The 17,895-nt window shown below is 57.6% G+C and overlaps 6 protein-coding genes across 6 annotated transcripts; 5 read left to right on the top strand and 1 right to left on the bottom strand.

The window, feature by feature from the left end:
• Positions 1 to 31: 31 nt before the first annotated feature.
• PHYSODRAFT_554900 (hypothetical protein) lies at positions 32 to 3,122 on the top strand (the record flags this gene model as incomplete). Its single annotated transcript, XM_009521887.1, has 1 exon — positions 32 to 3,122. One exon carries the CDS (start codon positions 32 to 34, stop codon positions 3,035 to 3,037), a length of 3,006 nt encoding a protein of 1,001 aa, XP_009520182.1. The 3' UTR covers positions 3,038 to 3,122.
• A 397-nt stretch (positions 3,123 to 3,519) lies between these two features.
• On the top strand, positions 3,520 to 5,580 carry PHYSODRAFT_257043 (hypothetical protein; the record flags this gene model as incomplete). The annotated part of the gene is made up of 2 exons (XM_009521886.1): positions 3,520 to 3,631; positions 3,722 to 5,580. 2 exons carry the CDS (start codon positions 3,520 to 3,522, stop codon positions 5,578 to 5,580), a joined length of 1,971 nt encoding a protein of 656 aa, XP_009520181.1.
• A 204-nt stretch (positions 5,581 to 5,784) lies between these two features.
• Positions 5,785 to 7,759, top strand: PHYSODRAFT_257019 (hypothetical protein; the record flags this gene model as incomplete). The annotated part of the gene is made up of 6 exons (XM_009521885.1): positions 5,785 to 5,967; positions 6,037 to 6,915; positions 6,990 to 7,161; positions 7,209 to 7,222; positions 7,345 to 7,624; positions 7,710 to 7,759. 6 exons carry the CDS (start codon positions 5,785 to 5,787, stop codon positions 7,757 to 7,759), a joined length of 1,578 nt encoding a protein of 525 aa, XP_009520180.1.
• Positions 7,760 to 9,087: 1,328 nt separating this feature from the next.
• On the bottom strand, positions 9,088 to 9,981 carry PHYSODRAFT_466148 (hypothetical protein; the record flags this gene model as incomplete). Its single annotated transcript, XM_009521884.1, has 2 exons — positions 9,088 to 9,246; positions 9,325 to 9,981. Coding segments are annotated over 2 exons (816 nt in total), but the record flags the coding sequence as incomplete, so codon positions are not given.
• Positions 9,982 to 11,756: 1,775 nt separating this feature from the next.
• PHYSODRAFT_479990 (hypothetical protein) lies at positions 11,757 to 12,053 on the top strand (the record flags this gene model as incomplete). The annotated part of the gene is made up of 1 exon (XM_009521883.1): positions 11,757 to 12,053. The coding sequence occupies one exon, from the start codon at positions 11,757 to 11,759 to the stop codon at positions 12,051 to 12,053; it is 297 nt and encodes a 98-aa protein (XP_009520178.1).
• A 409-nt stretch (positions 12,054 to 12,462) lies between these two features.
• On the top strand, positions 12,463 to 12,780 carry PHYSODRAFT_374824 (hypothetical protein; the record flags this gene model as incomplete). The annotated part of the gene is made up of 1 exon (XM_009521882.1): positions 12,463 to 12,780. A coding segment is annotated over one exon (318 nt), but the record flags the coding sequence as incomplete, so codon positions are not given.
• Between the last annotated feature and the right edge of the window lie 5,115 nt (positions 12,781 to 17,895).

Raw genomic sequence — 17,895 nt, 5'->3', positions numbered from 1 at the left:
GTGAGCAGCGAGAGAGCGCCCGACCCCAGACATGGAGTACGAGGTGACGTGGGGCGATGGCCCGCTGGGCCTAACGCTGCGCCCCGACCTGGGGGAGGACATGCCGCCCGTGGTGGGCCGCATCACGCGCCAGGACTCGGCCGCCGCGCTGGCCAAGGTGGCGGTGGGCCACATGCTCGTGAGCATCAACGGCATGGACACGGCCCGTCAGGGCTACGACCACGTGGTGCAGACGCTGCAGACCATCCCGCGGCCGGCAACGCTGCGCTTCCGCGTGCCGCGCGCCTTCAGCGGCACCCCCAGCAGCGCCTACACGCGCGACCCGTCGCGCAGCTCCTCGCGCCGCAGCCGCGGCTCCACGGGCACCGCGTGGTCCGAGTCCGGCAAATCCCCCTCCAGCGCCAGCTCGACGACGCGCCGTCGCGAGCAGTACACGGTGGTGTGGACGGAGGGCCCGCTGGGCATGATCTTGCGCCCCGATGACGACGACTGCCACGTGCCGTGCATCCGCAAGATCACGGGCAAGGGCGCCGGCACGGGCATGGAGAGGGCCACGGTGGGGGACATCCTCGTCGCCGTCAACGGCCAGGAGACCAAGTCGCTGGGCTTCCGCAGCACCATTTCGCTGCTCAAGACCATCCGCAAGCCGGCGGTGCTCAAGTTCAAGCGCATGGGGCGCCGCCTCTCGCGCAAGAGGTCTTCGCAGGAGTCCCCTGGTGGCAGTCGCAGCGTGAGCGGCATCCCCAGCGACATTGGATCGTATGACATCGTGTGGCGCGAGGGAGACCTGGGGCTCAAGTTGAAGCCAGGATACCGCGATGTCCCGGTGCTTAGTAAGCTGACAGGAAAGGGCAACGCCAGCGGACTGCAGAACGCACAGGTGGGCGATGAGCTCGTGTCGGTGAATGGCACGCTGGTGGAGGGCGAGGCGTACCAGGACACGCTGCGCATGCTCAAGCACTCGCCGAAGCCTGCCGTGCTGCGCTTCCGCCCGGGCAAGAGCCGCCGTGAGTCGATGATGTCGGTGGCATCGGTGACGTCGGTGCGATCCAACCCCGGCACGCAGCGTGAAGTCAGAAAGGTATCGAGCCGCCAGCATGTGCCTCTGTACGATAGCGGCCCCGAGCCGGTGGGACCGCCGCCGCCTATCCGAACCGAACGCGTTAGCCGATCTGACCGAGAACGTGAACGCTCGGACCGCGACCGCTCCGACCGCGAGAGGCAAAAGCGGAAAAAGCGTATCCCGCTGGACGTGGCACGCGAGCTGGTGGCAGCGTCGCAGGGATCGGACTTGGACCACGCAATCTTTGCTGGTATTCCTATTACTGCTATTGAGGAAGGATCGAAAGAGGCGCACCTGCTGCGAGTTCAGGCGAAGCTGTGCATTTCGAACCAGGCGAAGACGGAGCGCACGACGCCAGCCAAGGAGGCGCTGTCGCGTGCCGAACAGGAGGCAAAGGTGCTCCAGGAGGCGCTTGAGAAGGTGAAGAGCCAAGCGAAGAAGTATGAAGAGATTCTCGAAGCGCAGTCACGCGAGCGTGTGCTGGCGTTGGCTGTGCGGCACAAGCCCGAAGAGGTGGTGAAGCGTCAGAACAACGTGATCCACGAGCTGGCTGGTGTGATTTCAGGATTTAAGCGCGATTCCTACACCGACGTAGACATCGTGCCTCCTGTGATCGAGGACAACGAGCACGTGCAGAAGATTATGGACGATTTGCAGAACGTGATGAGTATTCCTGTGGTCGTCCCCACCGCCAAGTTCTGTGCTGAGTGCGGTGCTACGGAGAACGAGTCGAAGCTGGACATGGATGACGATGGAGAGTATTACTGCAAGGACTGCTGGGACAAATTCCTCAATCTGTCTGGATCTACTCCGGCCGACGAGAATGCTGCCCCTGCATCAGTTAAGGTTGCAGAGCCGCCGGCACCTGTGGAGGTCGCCCCGCCCGCTCCCGCTCCCACCCCTGCTCCCGCCCCAGTGCAGGCTGAAGACGAGGAAGCTCCGTCAAGGCCTATGAGTCGCATGGCCATTGAAGACCGCGAGGCTGAAGAGCAGAAGGCGCGCATTGAAGCTGAGCGCAAGCTGATGGAGATCAAGGAGCTTCGTCGCTCAGGATCAATGATGCCTGAGCGGACGTTGCACAAGAACAACGCAGAGCGCTCACGTCGCGAGCGCCGTGGGTTGGAGGAACTTGCGCAGGCATTGTTCGAAGAAGAAGAGCGCGCACGCGCGGAGGGTAATGTGGGCCTGGCGAAGAAGCTTAGTGCCCAGCGCGCTCGTACTATGGCTGAGGCGGCTGGCGAAAGCGCGCACCCTGACATGTCCCCGTTCTCGTCAATGGGTAATTTGCTGGCTAACTGCGACTCTGAGTCAAGAAACGGATATGGCAGTCCTACCAAATCGAAGTCGGCATCTCCGAGTATCGATACGCCGTTGGCATTGAGCCGCTCGGTGAGCGCGGACTCGTGTTTGCCTCCGCCTGTGCCAGTCTCGGTGTCGCCTCTCACTTCGCCGGAGCCAGCACCGTCTCCTGTTGCTGCGCATCACCATGAATTGGCAGCAGCAGCGGCGGCAGGAGCAGCGGCAACGGCAGCAACAGCTGTGGCCATGGATGCCCCGGGCTCGCCAACTGCGACTACCGAGGCTACTGCATCTTCGTCTGGTGGCAACGACTACGCTGATGTGAATTCGGATGAGGAGGCTGAGGACCAGATGCACATGAGCGACGAGGAGGACGTGCTGCGTGAAGTCGAGGAGAAGAACTTCGCTCTGGCGCGGCAGCTGGACGAGGCTCACAGCGTCATCGAGCGTGCGCGTATGTCTATTAGCATGATCGGGGACGACGACGACGACGACGCCAACGATGACGACGGCCTGAGCGAGGAGCAGATTAGTTTATTTAAGAAACTAACGAGTCAGGCGGAGGAGCGCATGTCCATGGTGGACCGCCTGCACCCGCAGGACGACGACTCGGATTCGGACTCAGACTCGGACTCGGAAGAGGAGGAAGAGGAAGACGAAGGCGTGTGGATCTAATCCCTTCAAGTAGTAGCAGCAGCAGCGGCGGCGTCGGTGGCCATTATCCCCGCGAACGCGTGCGCTAGCAAACGGGAGGACGGACCAGGGAGCGCGCAAAGGGCCTGTACAAACACGCAGCAGCCCCTCGACTTAGATTTGGCGTTGCTGTCAGCAGAGGCGTGGCTGGCTGGGGTCCTCGTCGCCGCCGTCCGCCCGTAGTGGTGTTAATGCCTAGTATGTGAGTAGCTTTAGCCTTTCCCCCTCCTCCGCGTACCATCGCGTCATAAGACAAGCAAGATAAGCCTTTCATATTCGCGGGCTGCACCATCGTTGCCGTCGTAGGCTACGACTGTCAGGGTCCGCCCTGCAACACGTTGAAGTGCGGTACTGTACGTACGTCACCAAAGAGACCTTCTCTCATTGGCCAAAACGCTCGATTCCATTTCACTTGTCATTTGTATGCCCCTCTCTTCCCGCCCCCTTTCGCCCATCAATTCACCATGGCCGACGCAGCAGGTCCCGCCGCCGCCCCAGCCCCCGCCGCGGACGGCGCCGCGGCGCCTGCGCAGGAGAGCTTCATGGACCGCCTGTGGCCCATGCTGCGCATGCTGTGTATCTACTACGCCATCACGTCGGTCGTCAACACGTTCGCGCCGCAGCCGCAGCGCCACCAGCACCAGCAGCAGCCGACCGGCGACGCAGTGGCCTCGAGTGCGCAATCCCCCAATAGTGGCCCCCCTGCGCAGCTGCAGCTGCTGCGCAACTCGTTCCAGCTCGGAGACCCCGTGAGCCTCAGAGTGTATGTCACGCCGGACGCGCACTTCTCCTTCGCCGACGCCAGCGACAACGACGCCGTGGCCCGCGAGCAGGAGGCGCTCCGCTGGTTCGAGAGCGCGCTCGCGTACGATGCCACGCCCAACGCGGCGCGCGAGGACGGCGTCTGGCTGCGCGAGATGAACGTGACGGTGGACGAGCACCTGCTGGCCAACGGGTCGCTCTACGCGCACGTGTTCCTGACCAAGGACGGCCACTCGCCCAACCCGGCGGACGCCTCGTTCGACGCCATGAGCTCCGTGCACCGCTCGGTGGAGCTCACGGCCTTCCGCCCGCCGCCCAAGATCGTGAAGAAGCGCAACCTGCTTGCAGCCGCTAAGGAGGAGGGGGAGGAGGACGAAGAGAAGAACAAGAAGACGGAGGAGGAAGTGAAGCAGCCGGAGGAGGGCCAAGAGCTGCAGGCCGACGTGTACATCTCCATGTGGAAGCCCTCGTTCTATATCAACCCGGTGCTGGACCACTCGACGTACTCGGCGCGCCAGCCGCCGCCGCCATTTGTGTCCCCGGAGATGGAGGTGGACAAGGAGGCGGGTCTGTACTCGCCTGTGCTCTTCCTGAACGAGTTCTGGCTGCTGGAGGAGCACCTGATCCCTGTGAACGACACGGTGACGTCGCTGCCCCTCGAGATCTCCTTCTACTCGCTGCCCATGTACAAGTACGCGCTGTACACGCAGATGGAGCAGAACTTCCGCAACCAGGAGGCCACCGGCACCTCCTCCAAGCGCGACACGGACAACATGAAAAGCATGTTCATCGAAACGAACCCGTACCTGCTGGCGGTGACGATGGCGGTGTCGCTGCTGCACTCGCTGTTCGACTTCTTGGCATTCAAAAATGACGTGAGCTTCTGGAAGAACCAGAAGTCGTTAGTGGGCCTCTCGCTGCGCACGATCGTGCTCAACACGTTCTTCCAGCTCGTGATCTTCCTGTACCTGATGGACAACGACACGTCGTGGCTCATTCTGGTGCAGTCCGGCATCGCCCTGGTCATTGACGTGTGGAAGATCAAGAAGGCGATCGTGTTCTCGCGCGACGCCGACAACAAACTCGTCGTCTCGGGCGTGGAGAGCTACGAGGAGTCCCCAACTGCCGAGCACGACCGTGTGGCTGTGGCTCACCTCTGTTACGTGCTGTACCCGCTGATCGTCGGTCAGGCTGCCTACACGCTCGCGTACGGTGTGCACAAGGGCTGGTACTCGTGGGTCATCTCCAGCCTTACGAGCTTCGTGTACGCGTTCGGTTTCATCATGATGACGCCCCAGTTGTACATCAACTACAAGCTCAAGTCGGTGGCACACTTGCCGTGGCGTGCCATGGTGTACAAGTCGCTCAACACGTTCATCGACGACCTGTTCGCCTTCGTCATCAAGATGCCGTGGATGCACCGATTGAGCTGCTTCCGTGACGACCTCGTCTTCTTCATCTACCTCTACCAGCGCTGGAAGTACCCGGTGGATGCCAAGCGCACGAACGAGTTTGGCCAGGGCCCTGTCGAGGACGAAGACGCGACGAATGCGATTGAAGGCGTTGCTGCGTCTGCTGGCGACAAACCCGAGTTGGCCGCTGCTGCCAGTGCTGAGTCCGTTGCCGCTGCTGTGGACGATACGGAGGACATTCCTCCCCCTCCGTCGACTCCGCCATCGACGGAGTACCTCATGTCCAAGCGCGCCAACACGCTTGAGGATGAGGACGACATTGTAAAGAAGGAGCCGGAGCTGCTGGAGTAGGTCTCTCGTATCCTGTAGCAATGAAGATAGATAGACCAAGAAGCCGCAATTCAGAAACCAGTCCTGTTGCAGATGCTATTGTGTGCGTTATGCAGGTGTTTGGTGTTTTGTTTGTTTTCAACGCTCGTTGTGAAAGGTCGGTTCCAGCGGACTTCACAAGGCAAGAGACACCCAGGCGAGCAAAGCTGCGTGAAGACGTCCAAGATGCTGGACCTGTCGTCGGGGCTCGGCGTGGGCGGCAAGGAGCCGGCGCTGGACGACGATGCAGACGTCGACATCTCGCGGCTGTCAGCGGTGGACCGGGAGGCCATTATGGCTCGCGTCACGCCAGACGACAGCGCTCCTCCGGACGCGTTTGCCCTTGCGCAGAACGAGATCCGCCGGGAGGTACGAGTGTGCTATTGAAGCGGCTTGGGACCATTTGAGTAATGATGATACTCTTGTGTCTGTGTGCAGATGATTGACCGCGGCATCCAGCCCAAGGGTTTCTACAATGACGACGCGGCTCGCCTGCAAGAAGAGTTCAACCGTGAGCACGCGTCGGAGAAGGAGTCCCGCATGCAGCAGAAGATTCAGTTCGCCGCGAAAAGCTACCTCCGCGAGACCGTGCACCGCCGACGACAAGAGCGCGAGAAGGAGGTACGAGAAGAAGTCGAGGAGATCGCCAAGAACCCGCAGCTAGAAGTGTGGCTTGGACTCGCCAAAGCCGACGAGACCCCGAAGCACGCGGATCTCCGGGTCAGCAGCGTTGGGGCCCGAGCTCTCTGCAAGACGCTGGCTTTTACGCACTCGCTGCGGTCGCTCAATTTGAGCCGAAACGGACTCGACGACGCGACGGGGAAATGGCTCGCGTTGCTGCTGAAGCGGAATACGTCACTTCGACGTCTTGAACTCGAGAGCAATTGTCTGGGCCCGCTGGCTGCCAAGGACCTGGCCGAAGCTTTGAGCACTAACGAAAGTCTCGAGTACCTGAACCTCGAGAGCAATCCGCTGACAGACGAAGAGAAAGACTTTTCCGGGGTGGCGGCGTTGGGTAACATGCTCACCAAGAACAAGACGCTGCGCACGCTGAACCTGTGGCGAACAAGACTGGGAGGTGAAGGCGGGAAGCAGTTGGCGCTTGGTCTTGCTCGCAACACCACGCTGGTGTGTTTGGACGTGGGGAACAACCGTATCGGCACGGCAGACGCTGTCTCGCTCGACCTGCAACTCAAGAAGACCCGTGTGTTCTTCGAGCAGCAGCAGCTTCAGCAGCTCAAGTTCCGCGAGGCGCAGTGGAAGGCTGCGGACAAAGAGCGCGAGCGCCAGGATAAGCTGGCCAAACGCCAGGAAGATGTACGTCGCTGGAATCGACCGGTGATTTGTGGCTGTAGTACTGATAGATTTTGCTGTCTTGTGGCTGTGCACAGGAGGAATGGATGGAGAAGCGGAAGCTGGAGCGTGAGCAAGACCGCGCAATGCTCGAAGAAGAGCGACAGCGACTTCTCAAGATGGAAGAGGATCGGCTTCGCCAGATTGCGGCTCGCAAGGCTGCCGAGTTCGCGGCCAAGGCTGAAATGGAGAAGAAGAAAAAGAAGAAGGGTGGAGGCAAGAAGAAGAAGAAGAAATAGGTGAATGGTATTCGCCAGCTCAAGGCTTTTTGGTACGGATCTTGACGCTCGTCTTCTTGGTGGACTTCTTTCGCCTCGGACTGGTACCGGTAGTTCTCTTTTTTCCCTTCTTGCCTTTTTTCCTAGACTTGCGCCGCTTGCGCTGGGCTTCCAGACGCACCCGCCGCCGCGCGAGGAATCCCCGCACTACGGCCTGGATTCTGAGGATGAAGCCGAACAGATTCGCTTCGCGCAGCCGGCGGAGACGCTCCGCGAGGTCAATAGCACGCTGCTCCTCGATCATGTTGCGACAGTCTTTGTCGATGCGGGCGAAGTGCGTCGCAAACTTGGAGTTCGCGGCATCAAGTCGCTCGAGTTCGGCTCGCTCTCGCTCGATCTCAGCGTCCAGCTTTTCCATATCCTCATCGTAGCGCTCTACAAGCTCGCGCAGCTCGGTCGCATCGTGTTGTGCATGCTTTCGCCCGTCCGTTTCGGCCTGTTGACTGGCCTGCGTCACGCGAACTATCGTGCGTTGGATAGATTCGAGCTGCTCATGCGCGTTCGACTTCTGCGTCTCGAAGCTGGACTGAGCTGCTTGCAAATACTCCTCCCGATCACGCGCGGTGGGGCCTAGAATGTCATTGGCAGCTCGCTTGGTGTCTCGAAGTTGAGCTTCCAGACGAGTGCGCTGAGCTGTGAACTTCTGGGACATGGTCACGCGTGCTTCGCGAGCCTGAGCGAGCTCGAAAGCCAACTGGTCACGATCGTCTTCAACCTCTCGGAGCCGTAGCATGCTGTCACGTAAGCTCGAGGCAAACCGTTCGTCCTGCTCAAAGCTGGTGGACAGAGCTGTGTCTGTGTTGATGATTAGCTGCATCCAGGCCTGCGTTAACTGGGAAATCGCCGGTGACACGCTGGTTGAGCTGAGCTTCCGCAGCGCGTCCCGTGCTGTTCGGTCTTCCTGTTGTGCGAGAGCAAACGAATTGATGAGCTCAATGGCTAGCGACGTACTCACTTCCTAGGAATCAGAGAGCATACGGAGCGTACCTTCAGATTCTTGAGTACCTGATGCAGGCTTTTGGGGAACAAACGCGTTGCTACTGGACCGGAAAGCATCGACTGCGTATCAATCTGCTGCAACTCATCATCATCATCATCACTGTCCTCCAACGTCTCCGGTCGCTCGTCTTCTTGCAATCTTTGCAGCGCTATGAAATGGAGGAGCGAAGCTTCCACGACAAACTGGAAGAAATCGTGACAACGAGCACCAGTTAGCTTCATGGAGTTAGAGTAAGGGGGCCAGGACGGCAACGTGTTTACCTGACGGTGCAGGGCCTCCTGTGCTTCAGACTGAAATGCAGCAGTGGCTGTAGTAGGTTCTTTCTCCGGGAGTGTCGCGATCAACTCGAGGTCTCGGACGGTTGATTCCAGCACTGACAGAAGTCTTTCGCCATCGCGATGGACAGCATGCTCCATCCTGCTTCGCTCTCAGCAGATTGAGTGATAGCCCTTGGAGCAAACAAACGGCAACGAGAACGAAGGCATCGCCCACACGACTTCTTACCGTATTTTTAGGGAGGTTGTCAACGTCCCATGCCTTCGATCTTGTCCAATCTCCTGCTCTTCACGGTTTCTTCGTACTCAAACGCTCCTCACTTGGTTCTCCACCTTTATCGCTTGTGCTACTGCTGAGGGAACTACTCGAAACTTCGCTCTTGCTGTCACTGTCACTCTCCTCCAGCTCCTCCTCTTCATCATCCTCCCCATCGTCCTCAATCCCCAACGCGATCTCGTCGGTCACCTGCTCGATAATACGATCCACTGCGCTCTTCCGCTCGATATTTCCACCTCCAACGGCAGTTGCAACGCCCGTCGGCCCATTATCCCCACGCAGTCGGTGCAGTCGCTCTGCCAAATCATCCACAGGGGGTGCCGGCCCAGCCTTCTCATTCTTCAGCGCCGCCAATCGAGCTGCCAAGTCCGTCCGATTCCCCTGCTGCACCTCCACTGTGTCCTGCTGCGCAGCAAACCGACGTAGCTCCTCCAACCGCGCGCTGATGTCCATAGTCGGCGGCGCCTTCACCTCCTCCTCCTCCTCGACTCGTGGTGCTATCGGAGCCGCAATCACTTGAGCAGGAGCGACAGGAGCAGCAACCGACAGCCCCCTCCTAGCCGCCTGATCCACCTCTCTCTCCAGGCCTCGAATGGTCCTCTGCAAGTCGCCTCTCCTCGCGCGCAAGAACTCCCTCGACCGCTCGTCGGGCACCACCTTCTCCGCCTCGTAGAACCCCCTCTCCGCCTCCTTGTACAGCCCCAGAGCTGCCACTTTATCCCCACTCTGCTGCGCCCTCTCCAACGCTGCAAAGGCGTCGTCCAGCAGCCTCTTACCCGGCTCAATATCACCCTCCTTCTCCTCCTGCTGCTGCAGCTGCTGCCTCTCTCCTAGCAGACATCGCAGCAGTCGATCACGCGTGTGCTCCACATCCACGAACAGCTCGAGCACTTGAGCCCGCGCTGCCGTTTGGTACAATTGGGCGCGGCGCACGTCGTCCAGCGGTCGCACGGTCAATTGCAGCAACTTTTTGGTCTCCTTGGCGTCTCCGCTGCGCTTGGACGCGTCCGCCGGACTGGAAGTGAGCACCAAATACTCGGTTTGACCCAACTGCAGCACCACTTGGGGCTGGTTCCAGAACGGGAGCAATTGCCTGCTAACCGATACGGGCTCTTCGCTGTAGCGAGGCGAGTAAAACGTGGTCTTCCCCTCCACGAGCAGCCACGCGGTGCCCTGGAAGAGCAGGCCCGACGACGCCATGGCAAGGATAAGTTAGGAACTGGCGTGTTGCATATACTAACGTATAATACCGAATAGTATGCCCTAAGGTATGCGCCCTATGGTGAGGGCATAGTATAACAATAGAGTGCCATCAAATAGAGTGCCATTTATTAGAGTGCCGTTCCGAATAGACTACCATCGAACTGACAGACTGTACATACACGTTGATATTATACATGTTGAATGCGTTGGGTAACTACTTACCGCGCTCAACTGCGATGCCATTCCGGCATGGATCGCGCTGCAAGACATCGTGCCATTTTTTTTTTCAGGAGCACAGACAATCAATCATACGACTCGACATCAAAATGCAATCTTTTGAGTGGATTGCCAGCGCAAAACTGGTTAATAATCGGAAGCGTAGAGTAGAAGGAGAACCTGCACCCCGATTGCATGACCGAATTCGATGGGTTTGCGTTTCGGCCATCCTGTTTCGACAGTGGTGCAACAGCCGTGACCACGTCGCGTGGGTGGCTGTCAGCTTTTACGGGGTGAGTGTGAGGCTCTGGTCGTGAATGAATCGTATCCTAAAGTAGAAGATTGCACATAAAAGTGAGAAAATAATAACCCGCCTAAATTACTTATCAGCTTTTTCGATATGCGCGCGGAACAGCAGCAAGTAAATGGTGTATGTTGCATTCACCTCCGTATACATGTACCGAATAGGAGCTCGTCGAGACCGCTACCGTGCTTTCAACTTGCTATTGACGAGGATTGGATCAATGAATAGGTGCTCTGCTAGAAGTACATGAAACATGCAACCACAACACGCTTTGACAACATGCTGTCTGCATAGCTGTAGCCATATCGAATAGAGTACCCTAACAAACAGTATGGCATCAAATACAATGCCGTACTCGGCTCCAGAGGGCACTCTACAAGAATAGTATGCCGCATTGGTATTATACGTTACTTACCAATTGCTCTTCAACTGTCGCTGAATGAGTAAAAATACTCTTTAAATGTCTAGCCTTCAAATGCAGAGTAATATCAAGTCTAGCTTTGTCTGAACAACGGCACGTTCCTGTGACTCTTGTTCCATTGACGGATGCTACGAGAACTTCTACAAAAAGCAAGTCTGGTCGCTACCTCGCTACCCAGCACTGATATGCGGAGGTGGTGAAAGCCGGAGCGGCCAAGTTGGTCGGAAGGGCAAGCACCAATTGAACACAAAACTTCAGGAAACTTCAAAAACTAATAGCTTTTAAGTTGGTCGGCTTTGTAGGATCCATATGCGCAGTAACCAAAAAAGGCACCAACAAGGAGTAGCGTACACCCATCGCCCAGTCCTTCACGCCCACCTTGTTACTTGTAGATGTGGTTTTCGCCACTTCCACCGCGACGTTCTTGATGGTTTTCTCAGAAAGCGCGCTGGGGTTTTTCGCGAGGGCCTTCACCTGAGGACTGTTCACCACGCTCTTGACAAATTCCGCATTCTTGGTCAAAGTCTGGACTTGTTTGCCGAGGCTAGGATTCTTCTGCAAAGTCTTAGGCCGTGTTCGACGCGGCAAGATAATGACACTTTAGGTCTAAAATTGCATTCTACAGAATTTGTAGGACATGATACTCTGTATTCCTAGAGATTCAGGACTTTGTGTCCGCTATTTTCCAATCGCAAAGCCACACAATCATTTCATAAATAGGGATATAGTATAGAGTCAGTAAAAGTGCCAGTTTCACCCACTTTTGCCGGACACATTTCATGCCCGCGCCAGTATTAAAAAATCCATATCACTCCCCCCTCACTCAAAAACATGGCAAGCATCGACTGGGACGAGCTAGCGAGGAAAGTTAGCGAGATCAAGAGCAATACTGTAAGCGCGCGGTCGCGGGCAGTGTACCAGAACTCCTACGGCCGCTTCATAGCGTGGGTCGTCCTCAACAAGGCCCACCTCGTGGCCCCTGCGTTTGCAGCGAAGCTAGGGAGCGTTTCAGGGCAGCAGATACGCAAGAAACTGAAGCCTCTGCTCGACCGCGATCCGTCCCCCCCCCCGCTGCAGTTCGAGTACATCCAGGTGGACGTGTTCGGGGCCTGGCTACTGACACTGTAGAAAGCTGACGGCAGTGGCCTAAACTTCTCCGCCCTCAACACGCACAGGGCTGGTCTCTTCAACCTCTACCGCGACTACGGGCGTGAGATGTCGCCGACCATGGAGAAGGAGATGTCAGTACTTTAAGGGTTTGAAGCGAGAGATGGCAAGTGCTGCCGCCCGTGGTGAAGTACGCGCTAAGACCGGTAAAGATCCTCTATCGTTTGAGTTATACCGGTTCTTATGCGAGCGGCTACTACACTACCCATCGAAGGACATGATTTTCGCGCGGACGTACATGATTGTTGCCTGGAATTTGATGTGTAGATCGGCGAATGCTTTTGGAATTCGTCATGCACACATGGAATGGAGCGGAGACGCGCTACGCGTCTATTTCGCGCATCAGAAGAACGATCAGGACGGAAGCAGACCTCGCGGCCCGAGGCACATTTACGCCAACCCGCTCAGGCCGGCTTTATGCCCCGTGCTAGCTCTAGGTGTGTTCTGGGCTACATCTTCTTTCGAAGGTGGCGACCGCCTCTTTCCTGGTGGCAACCAGTATGAGCGCTTTCGCAAGTGTTTGCAGCGGGTGCAAGAAAGCGACGCTGTTGCCGATGAGCTTCGCAGACGTGGTGTGAATAAGGAGGAGTTGGGTACACATTCAATGCGCAAAGGAGCAGCGACTTATTGTGCCTCTGGATCGACTGCCTGTCCGTCCTCGACGTCCGTTCATCTACGAGCAGGATGGTCATTAGGTGGAGTGCAAAACACCTTCGCTATGAGGCAGCTGGGGATATGCATGTCGGCAGAACTGTGTCAGGCCTCCCTCCGGATAGCCACGAATTTGCTACGTTACCGCCCCACTTTGGCGAGCGCGATGCTGACGTTGATGGAAGGTATGGATCTTGGACACGAAGCTCGGACGAAGCGGAGGGAGGGACGTCGCAGACGGCGGGACCGGAGCGAAGGCACTTGAGGGGTAGAATGAAGATTCGAAAGTGATTGAATTGTTGGAGCTTACACCCTACTGTTATAGACACGCGACCCTGCGTCCTATCACCTAGTGCATCTAATCAACCATCACTCACCGGTGTTCATCCAATCATCCTACTCGTCTAATCATCGGTGGCGTAAACAACTTACCGTAATCACCATAATCAACGTGGGTTCGGATTGGACCGGTTCGGGTTAACCGGTTAATGGGTACAACTGGTACACAGTACCCAAGACCAGCAACCCTCAATACGCCCCCTCAATGCGAAGTCCCACGAATGCCGAGAGCCACCGTCAGATCCGTGTGGCGTGGTCCCGCAAGCGCCTTCGTCATGATGTCCGCTAGCATCACAGAAGTCTCGCAGTACTGGAGCTTGACTTCGCCGCGCTTGACTTCATCGCGGATGCGGTGGTACTTGATGTCGATGTGCTTGGTGCGACCGTGGTTCACTGGGTTCTTCGTCATCTTGATGCACGACTGGTTGTCTTCGCGGATCATGAGTTCGGGTCCAGTCTCATTAGCGGCCGCCAGAATCTCGCATAGCAGGCGATGAATCCACTTGCCTTCTTGGATAGCCAGACTGAGCGCGATGTACTCCGCTTCATTGCTTCTTGCTTCCCCAGCTCACAGGCGCACTCATGAGCATGAACGTGTAGCCTGAAGTGGACTTGCGGTCGGCGAGGTCGCCGGCCCAGTCCGCGTCCGAGTAGCCACGAAAGTCGATCTTGTCGCCCATGCGTCTTGGTGCCTTGCAGGTAGCGAAAAATACGCTTGACCGCAACCCAGTGTTCCTCTTGGGGGTTCTCCATGAAGCGCGATACATAGCCAACGGCGTACGCGATGTCTGGGCGCGTGGCGGTCATCAGGTGCATCAGAGCACCAACAGCTTCGCGAAACGGAGCGTTCACCTTGGTCGCCGCGTCGCTTGGAACCAGTCGAGTGCTCATGTCCACCGGACTCACCACGGCCTTGCACTCGTCCATGGCGAAGCGCTTCAGGATGTCGTCCACGTATCGCCGCTGGCACATGGTCACGCTGCCGTCCGGGCCGTCCACCAACTCGATCCCAAGAACAAACGCGCACTTGCCGCTGTCGGTCATCTCGAAGCGCGTCTTCAGGTCGGTCTTCGTGAGTGCGATCAGCTCGGGCGAACTCCCGGTAATCAGTACGTCATCCACGTACACCAGTACAAGCACGCAGTGACCGTCCACCACCTTGATGTAGAGGCACGGATCGAAGGCCGACACTTGGAAGCCGATGGAGCACACGAACTCGTCGAAGGTCTCGTTCCACACTCGCGAAGCTTGCTTGAGACCGTAGATGGCCTTCACCAGTTCCAGGCAGTCGAAGTCACCATCCAGTTCGACGCCTTCCGGAACCACGCAGAAGACCACCTCCTTCATTATCCCGTACAGGAATGCTGTCACCACGTCGAGTTGGTCGAGGGGCCAGCCAAAATACTTAGCAATCGCGATCACCATGCGCAGTGTCACATACTTGACCACGGGCGAGAACGTCTCGGTGTAGTCAATGCCGTACTTCTGCTTGAAGCCCTTGGCCACGAGGCGCGCCTTGTACTTCTCGATCGAGCCGTCCGCTTTGCGCTTGATCTTGAACACCCACTTGCTATCGATGGCGCGTTGTCCGTTAGGCAACTTGGCAGCTCGAAACACACCACGCAGTCGCATCGACTTGAGCTCCGCGCGGATCGCTTTGCGCCAGTGCACTTGATCAGGACCGTTCACAGCCTCTTGGAACGTCGTCGGCTCCGATAGATCGGCTGCTGCTTCCACAGCGTTGGCACTGGCACGCCAAAACACTGGGGGCGTCGAGTCGTCGTCTTCATCTTGGTCCCCAGACTTTTCTTCTTCGTCGGGGTCGGCTCGGCGCGAGGAGTATACGTCCGGCGCACTTGCTTCTTCTAAGCCAGCTCAGTGGCGAACGGGGCGCGATCTTCTGGCAGTGTTGTCGTCGCCACTCGGTCGGTACTTGCGCTTCCCCGTCTGCTTGAAGCTCGTTTGGCGCGGTCCATCGTTGTCGTCCAGGTCCAGCGCGTCCAAGTCCAGCACAGTATCATCGACGTCTTCATCCGAAGTATGCGTCGAAAGTCCAAAGGTCGACTCATCGAAGTTGACATCGCGACTGATAACCACCTGCCCCGCCTCGATGTCATAAACTCGATACGCCTTGGACACTTCTTCGTAGCCGAGGAACAGCCCGGCGCGAGCCTTGGGGTCCCACTTGCGCCGTCTTTCCTTCGGCGTCAGGATGTACGTCTGGCATCCGAACACACGCATGTGCTTCACACTCGGCTTGGACTTGTAAACGATCTCGAACGGAGTCTTGTGTTCGATCTTGGGTGATGGCAGACGATTCTTTACGTAGATGGCTGTCATGGCCGCCTCAGCCCAGAAGCTCTTGTCCAGCTTGGCATGATGCAGCATGCTGCGGCCAATCGTGACGATGGTCCGGATGGCGCGTTCTGCCGTGCCGTTGGTCTGGTGCGCGTACGGAACCGTGGTTTGCTGCTCGATGCCTTCGACTTCGTAGAAGGCCTTGAGCGAGTTGGTCGCGAACTCACGGGCTCCGTCGTGCCGCACAAACTTGACCTTCTTGCCGAACTGCGTCTGCACCTTCGTGACGTACATCTTGATGCAGTCCTCGCTCTCCGACTTGGCACGCAGGCAGAACCCCTTCATGCATCCGCTGGCTTCGTCCACGATCAGCAGCAGATACTTGCTGCCACCCAGTGACTCTTCTTCCATGGGGCCGCACACGTCGAAGTGGAGCAGCTCGAACGTGTCGTAGTGACGCTTGTCACGGTTGCTTGGGAACGGCTTCTGGACCATTTTCCCTTGCTGGCAGCCGCGACACACGCTTGGTCCACTCGACTTGGAAGGTGCCTTCGCGTCCTTGATCATGTTGTTGTCGACCATCTTGCGAAGCACCTCCACCGGAGCGTGACCCATACGCGCGTGTAAGTCGACCGTCTTCCCACTGGTCGCCGCATTCGCCGATCGCTGAGGCGTCTGGAGCCAGTAGAGTCCATCCACGAGGTTTGCCGTCGCCATCACTTGTTTGGAGCCCTTGTGCGCAATCTGCATCTTGGTGCTGTCGAACACGACTTGGAACAGACCACTCTTGTTGATCTGTGGCACCGAAAGCAGATTCTTGCTCATGCTTGGGACGTACAGCGCGTTCTTGATCTCGATGTCGCGCTCGTCGCCGTTGGGCAGAACCACTCGTTCCACGATGGTCCCCACACCCATGATGGCCGCCTTGTTGCCGTCGGCCAGCCTTCATTCCGCTCAATCAAATGAGCGAACTTGGCCTTGTCGTTGCAGATGTGGTGCGTTGCGCCGCTGTCGACCGCCCACAACCCGGACACATTCTTGCCCGTCGAAATGCCACACTCCAGTGAGACCGCGAACGCCACTCGATCATAGCCGTAGTCGTAGTTGTAGCTGGCGTCGTCGTTCCTCCACTGGGCATTGTTGGCCCCGCGTCCACGGCCATTGCCATTGCCGCCGCGTCTTGGGCCCCGATTCTCGTCCTTCTGCTTGGTCCAGCACTTGTCAATCGTGTGCCCCAATTTCCCGCAGTACGTACACTGGCGAGACTCTCGGTCGGTGTTGAACGCCTTGGCCGCATTCTCCGTCTTCACCGTCGCCGTCTTCTCGCCTTGTCTCTTGATGTGCTCATTCGTCAGCACCTTCACGACGTCCTGCGATCGTAGTTCAGCGCTGCTCATCTCCAAGTTCAGCACGACGTTCTCGTAGCTCTTGGGGAGGCTGCGCAACAGGCAGATCGCCACGTCCTCATCCTCCATCTTGGCGCCGATGCTGCTGAGCTTGGCGCTGATGTTGAGGACCTCGTTGCAATGATGCAAGACGTTGCCGCCTTCCGACATCTCCATGCTGAAGAGTTGGCGCTTCAGGTAGATGCGTCCAGCCTTCTGCGAACCACCGTACAGCGTCTTCAGGCGCGTCCACGCAACCCACGCTTCCTCGCAGTCGTCGACCACATGGTGGTAGTCCGCGTCCATGTGGAGCAACATCAGTCCGAACGCGATGTTGCTCGACTTGACGTAGTCGTCCTTGGCCCGCGAGTCCGTGAAGCTCGGCGTCGTCTCGCGGTTCACGACATGCCACGTCGACTTGGTCAGGAACACGCCACGCATGTAGCGGTTCCACGTCGCGTAGTTGTCCCCGTTGAACTTGTCAATGGAGACCTTGGTCGAGGCGTCTTGGGCAGAGGACATGGTGCTTGGGCTCATAACCTGATGGAAGGTATGGATCTTGGACACGAAGCTCGGACGAAGCGGAGGGAGGGACGTCGCAGACGGCGGGACCGGAGCGAAGGCACTTGAGGGGTAGAATGAAGATTCGAAAGTGATTGAATTGTTGGAGCTTACACCCTACTGTTATAGACACGCGACCCTGCGTCCTATCACCTAGTGCATCTAATCAACCATCACTCACCGGTGTTCATCCAATCATCCTACTCGTCTAATCATCGGTGGCGTAAACAACTTACCGTAATCACCATAATCAACGTGGGTTCGGATTGGACCGGTTCGGGTTAACCGGTTAATGGGTACAACTGGTACACAGTACCCAAGACCAGCAACCCTCAATAACCCTTGATGAAATCGGAATCTCCGAACTCATACAACACTGTGGCATATACTGCGAAATCTTCGATGAAGCGATTGTCGTAGTTGAGACTGCCGAGGAATGACTGGAGAGCCTTAAGCGTTTTGGGAAACTTCAACGCCTCCAGACTTGCCAAATCTTTCGGCTTGGTGAACAGGCCTTCACCGGAGATCTGATGCCCCAGATAGCGACTTTGCTCATACCCCAACTGCTC

Source organism: Phytophthora sojae, assembly GCF_000149755.1.
Source record: "Phytophthora sojae unplaced genomic scaffold PHYSOscaffold_2, whole genome shotgun sequence".
Taxonomy (NCBI): Eukaryota; Oomycota; class Peronosporomycetes; order Peronosporales; family Peronosporaceae; genus Phytophthora; species Phytophthora sojae.
This window is presented reverse-complemented; position numbering and strand designations above follow the sequence as displayed.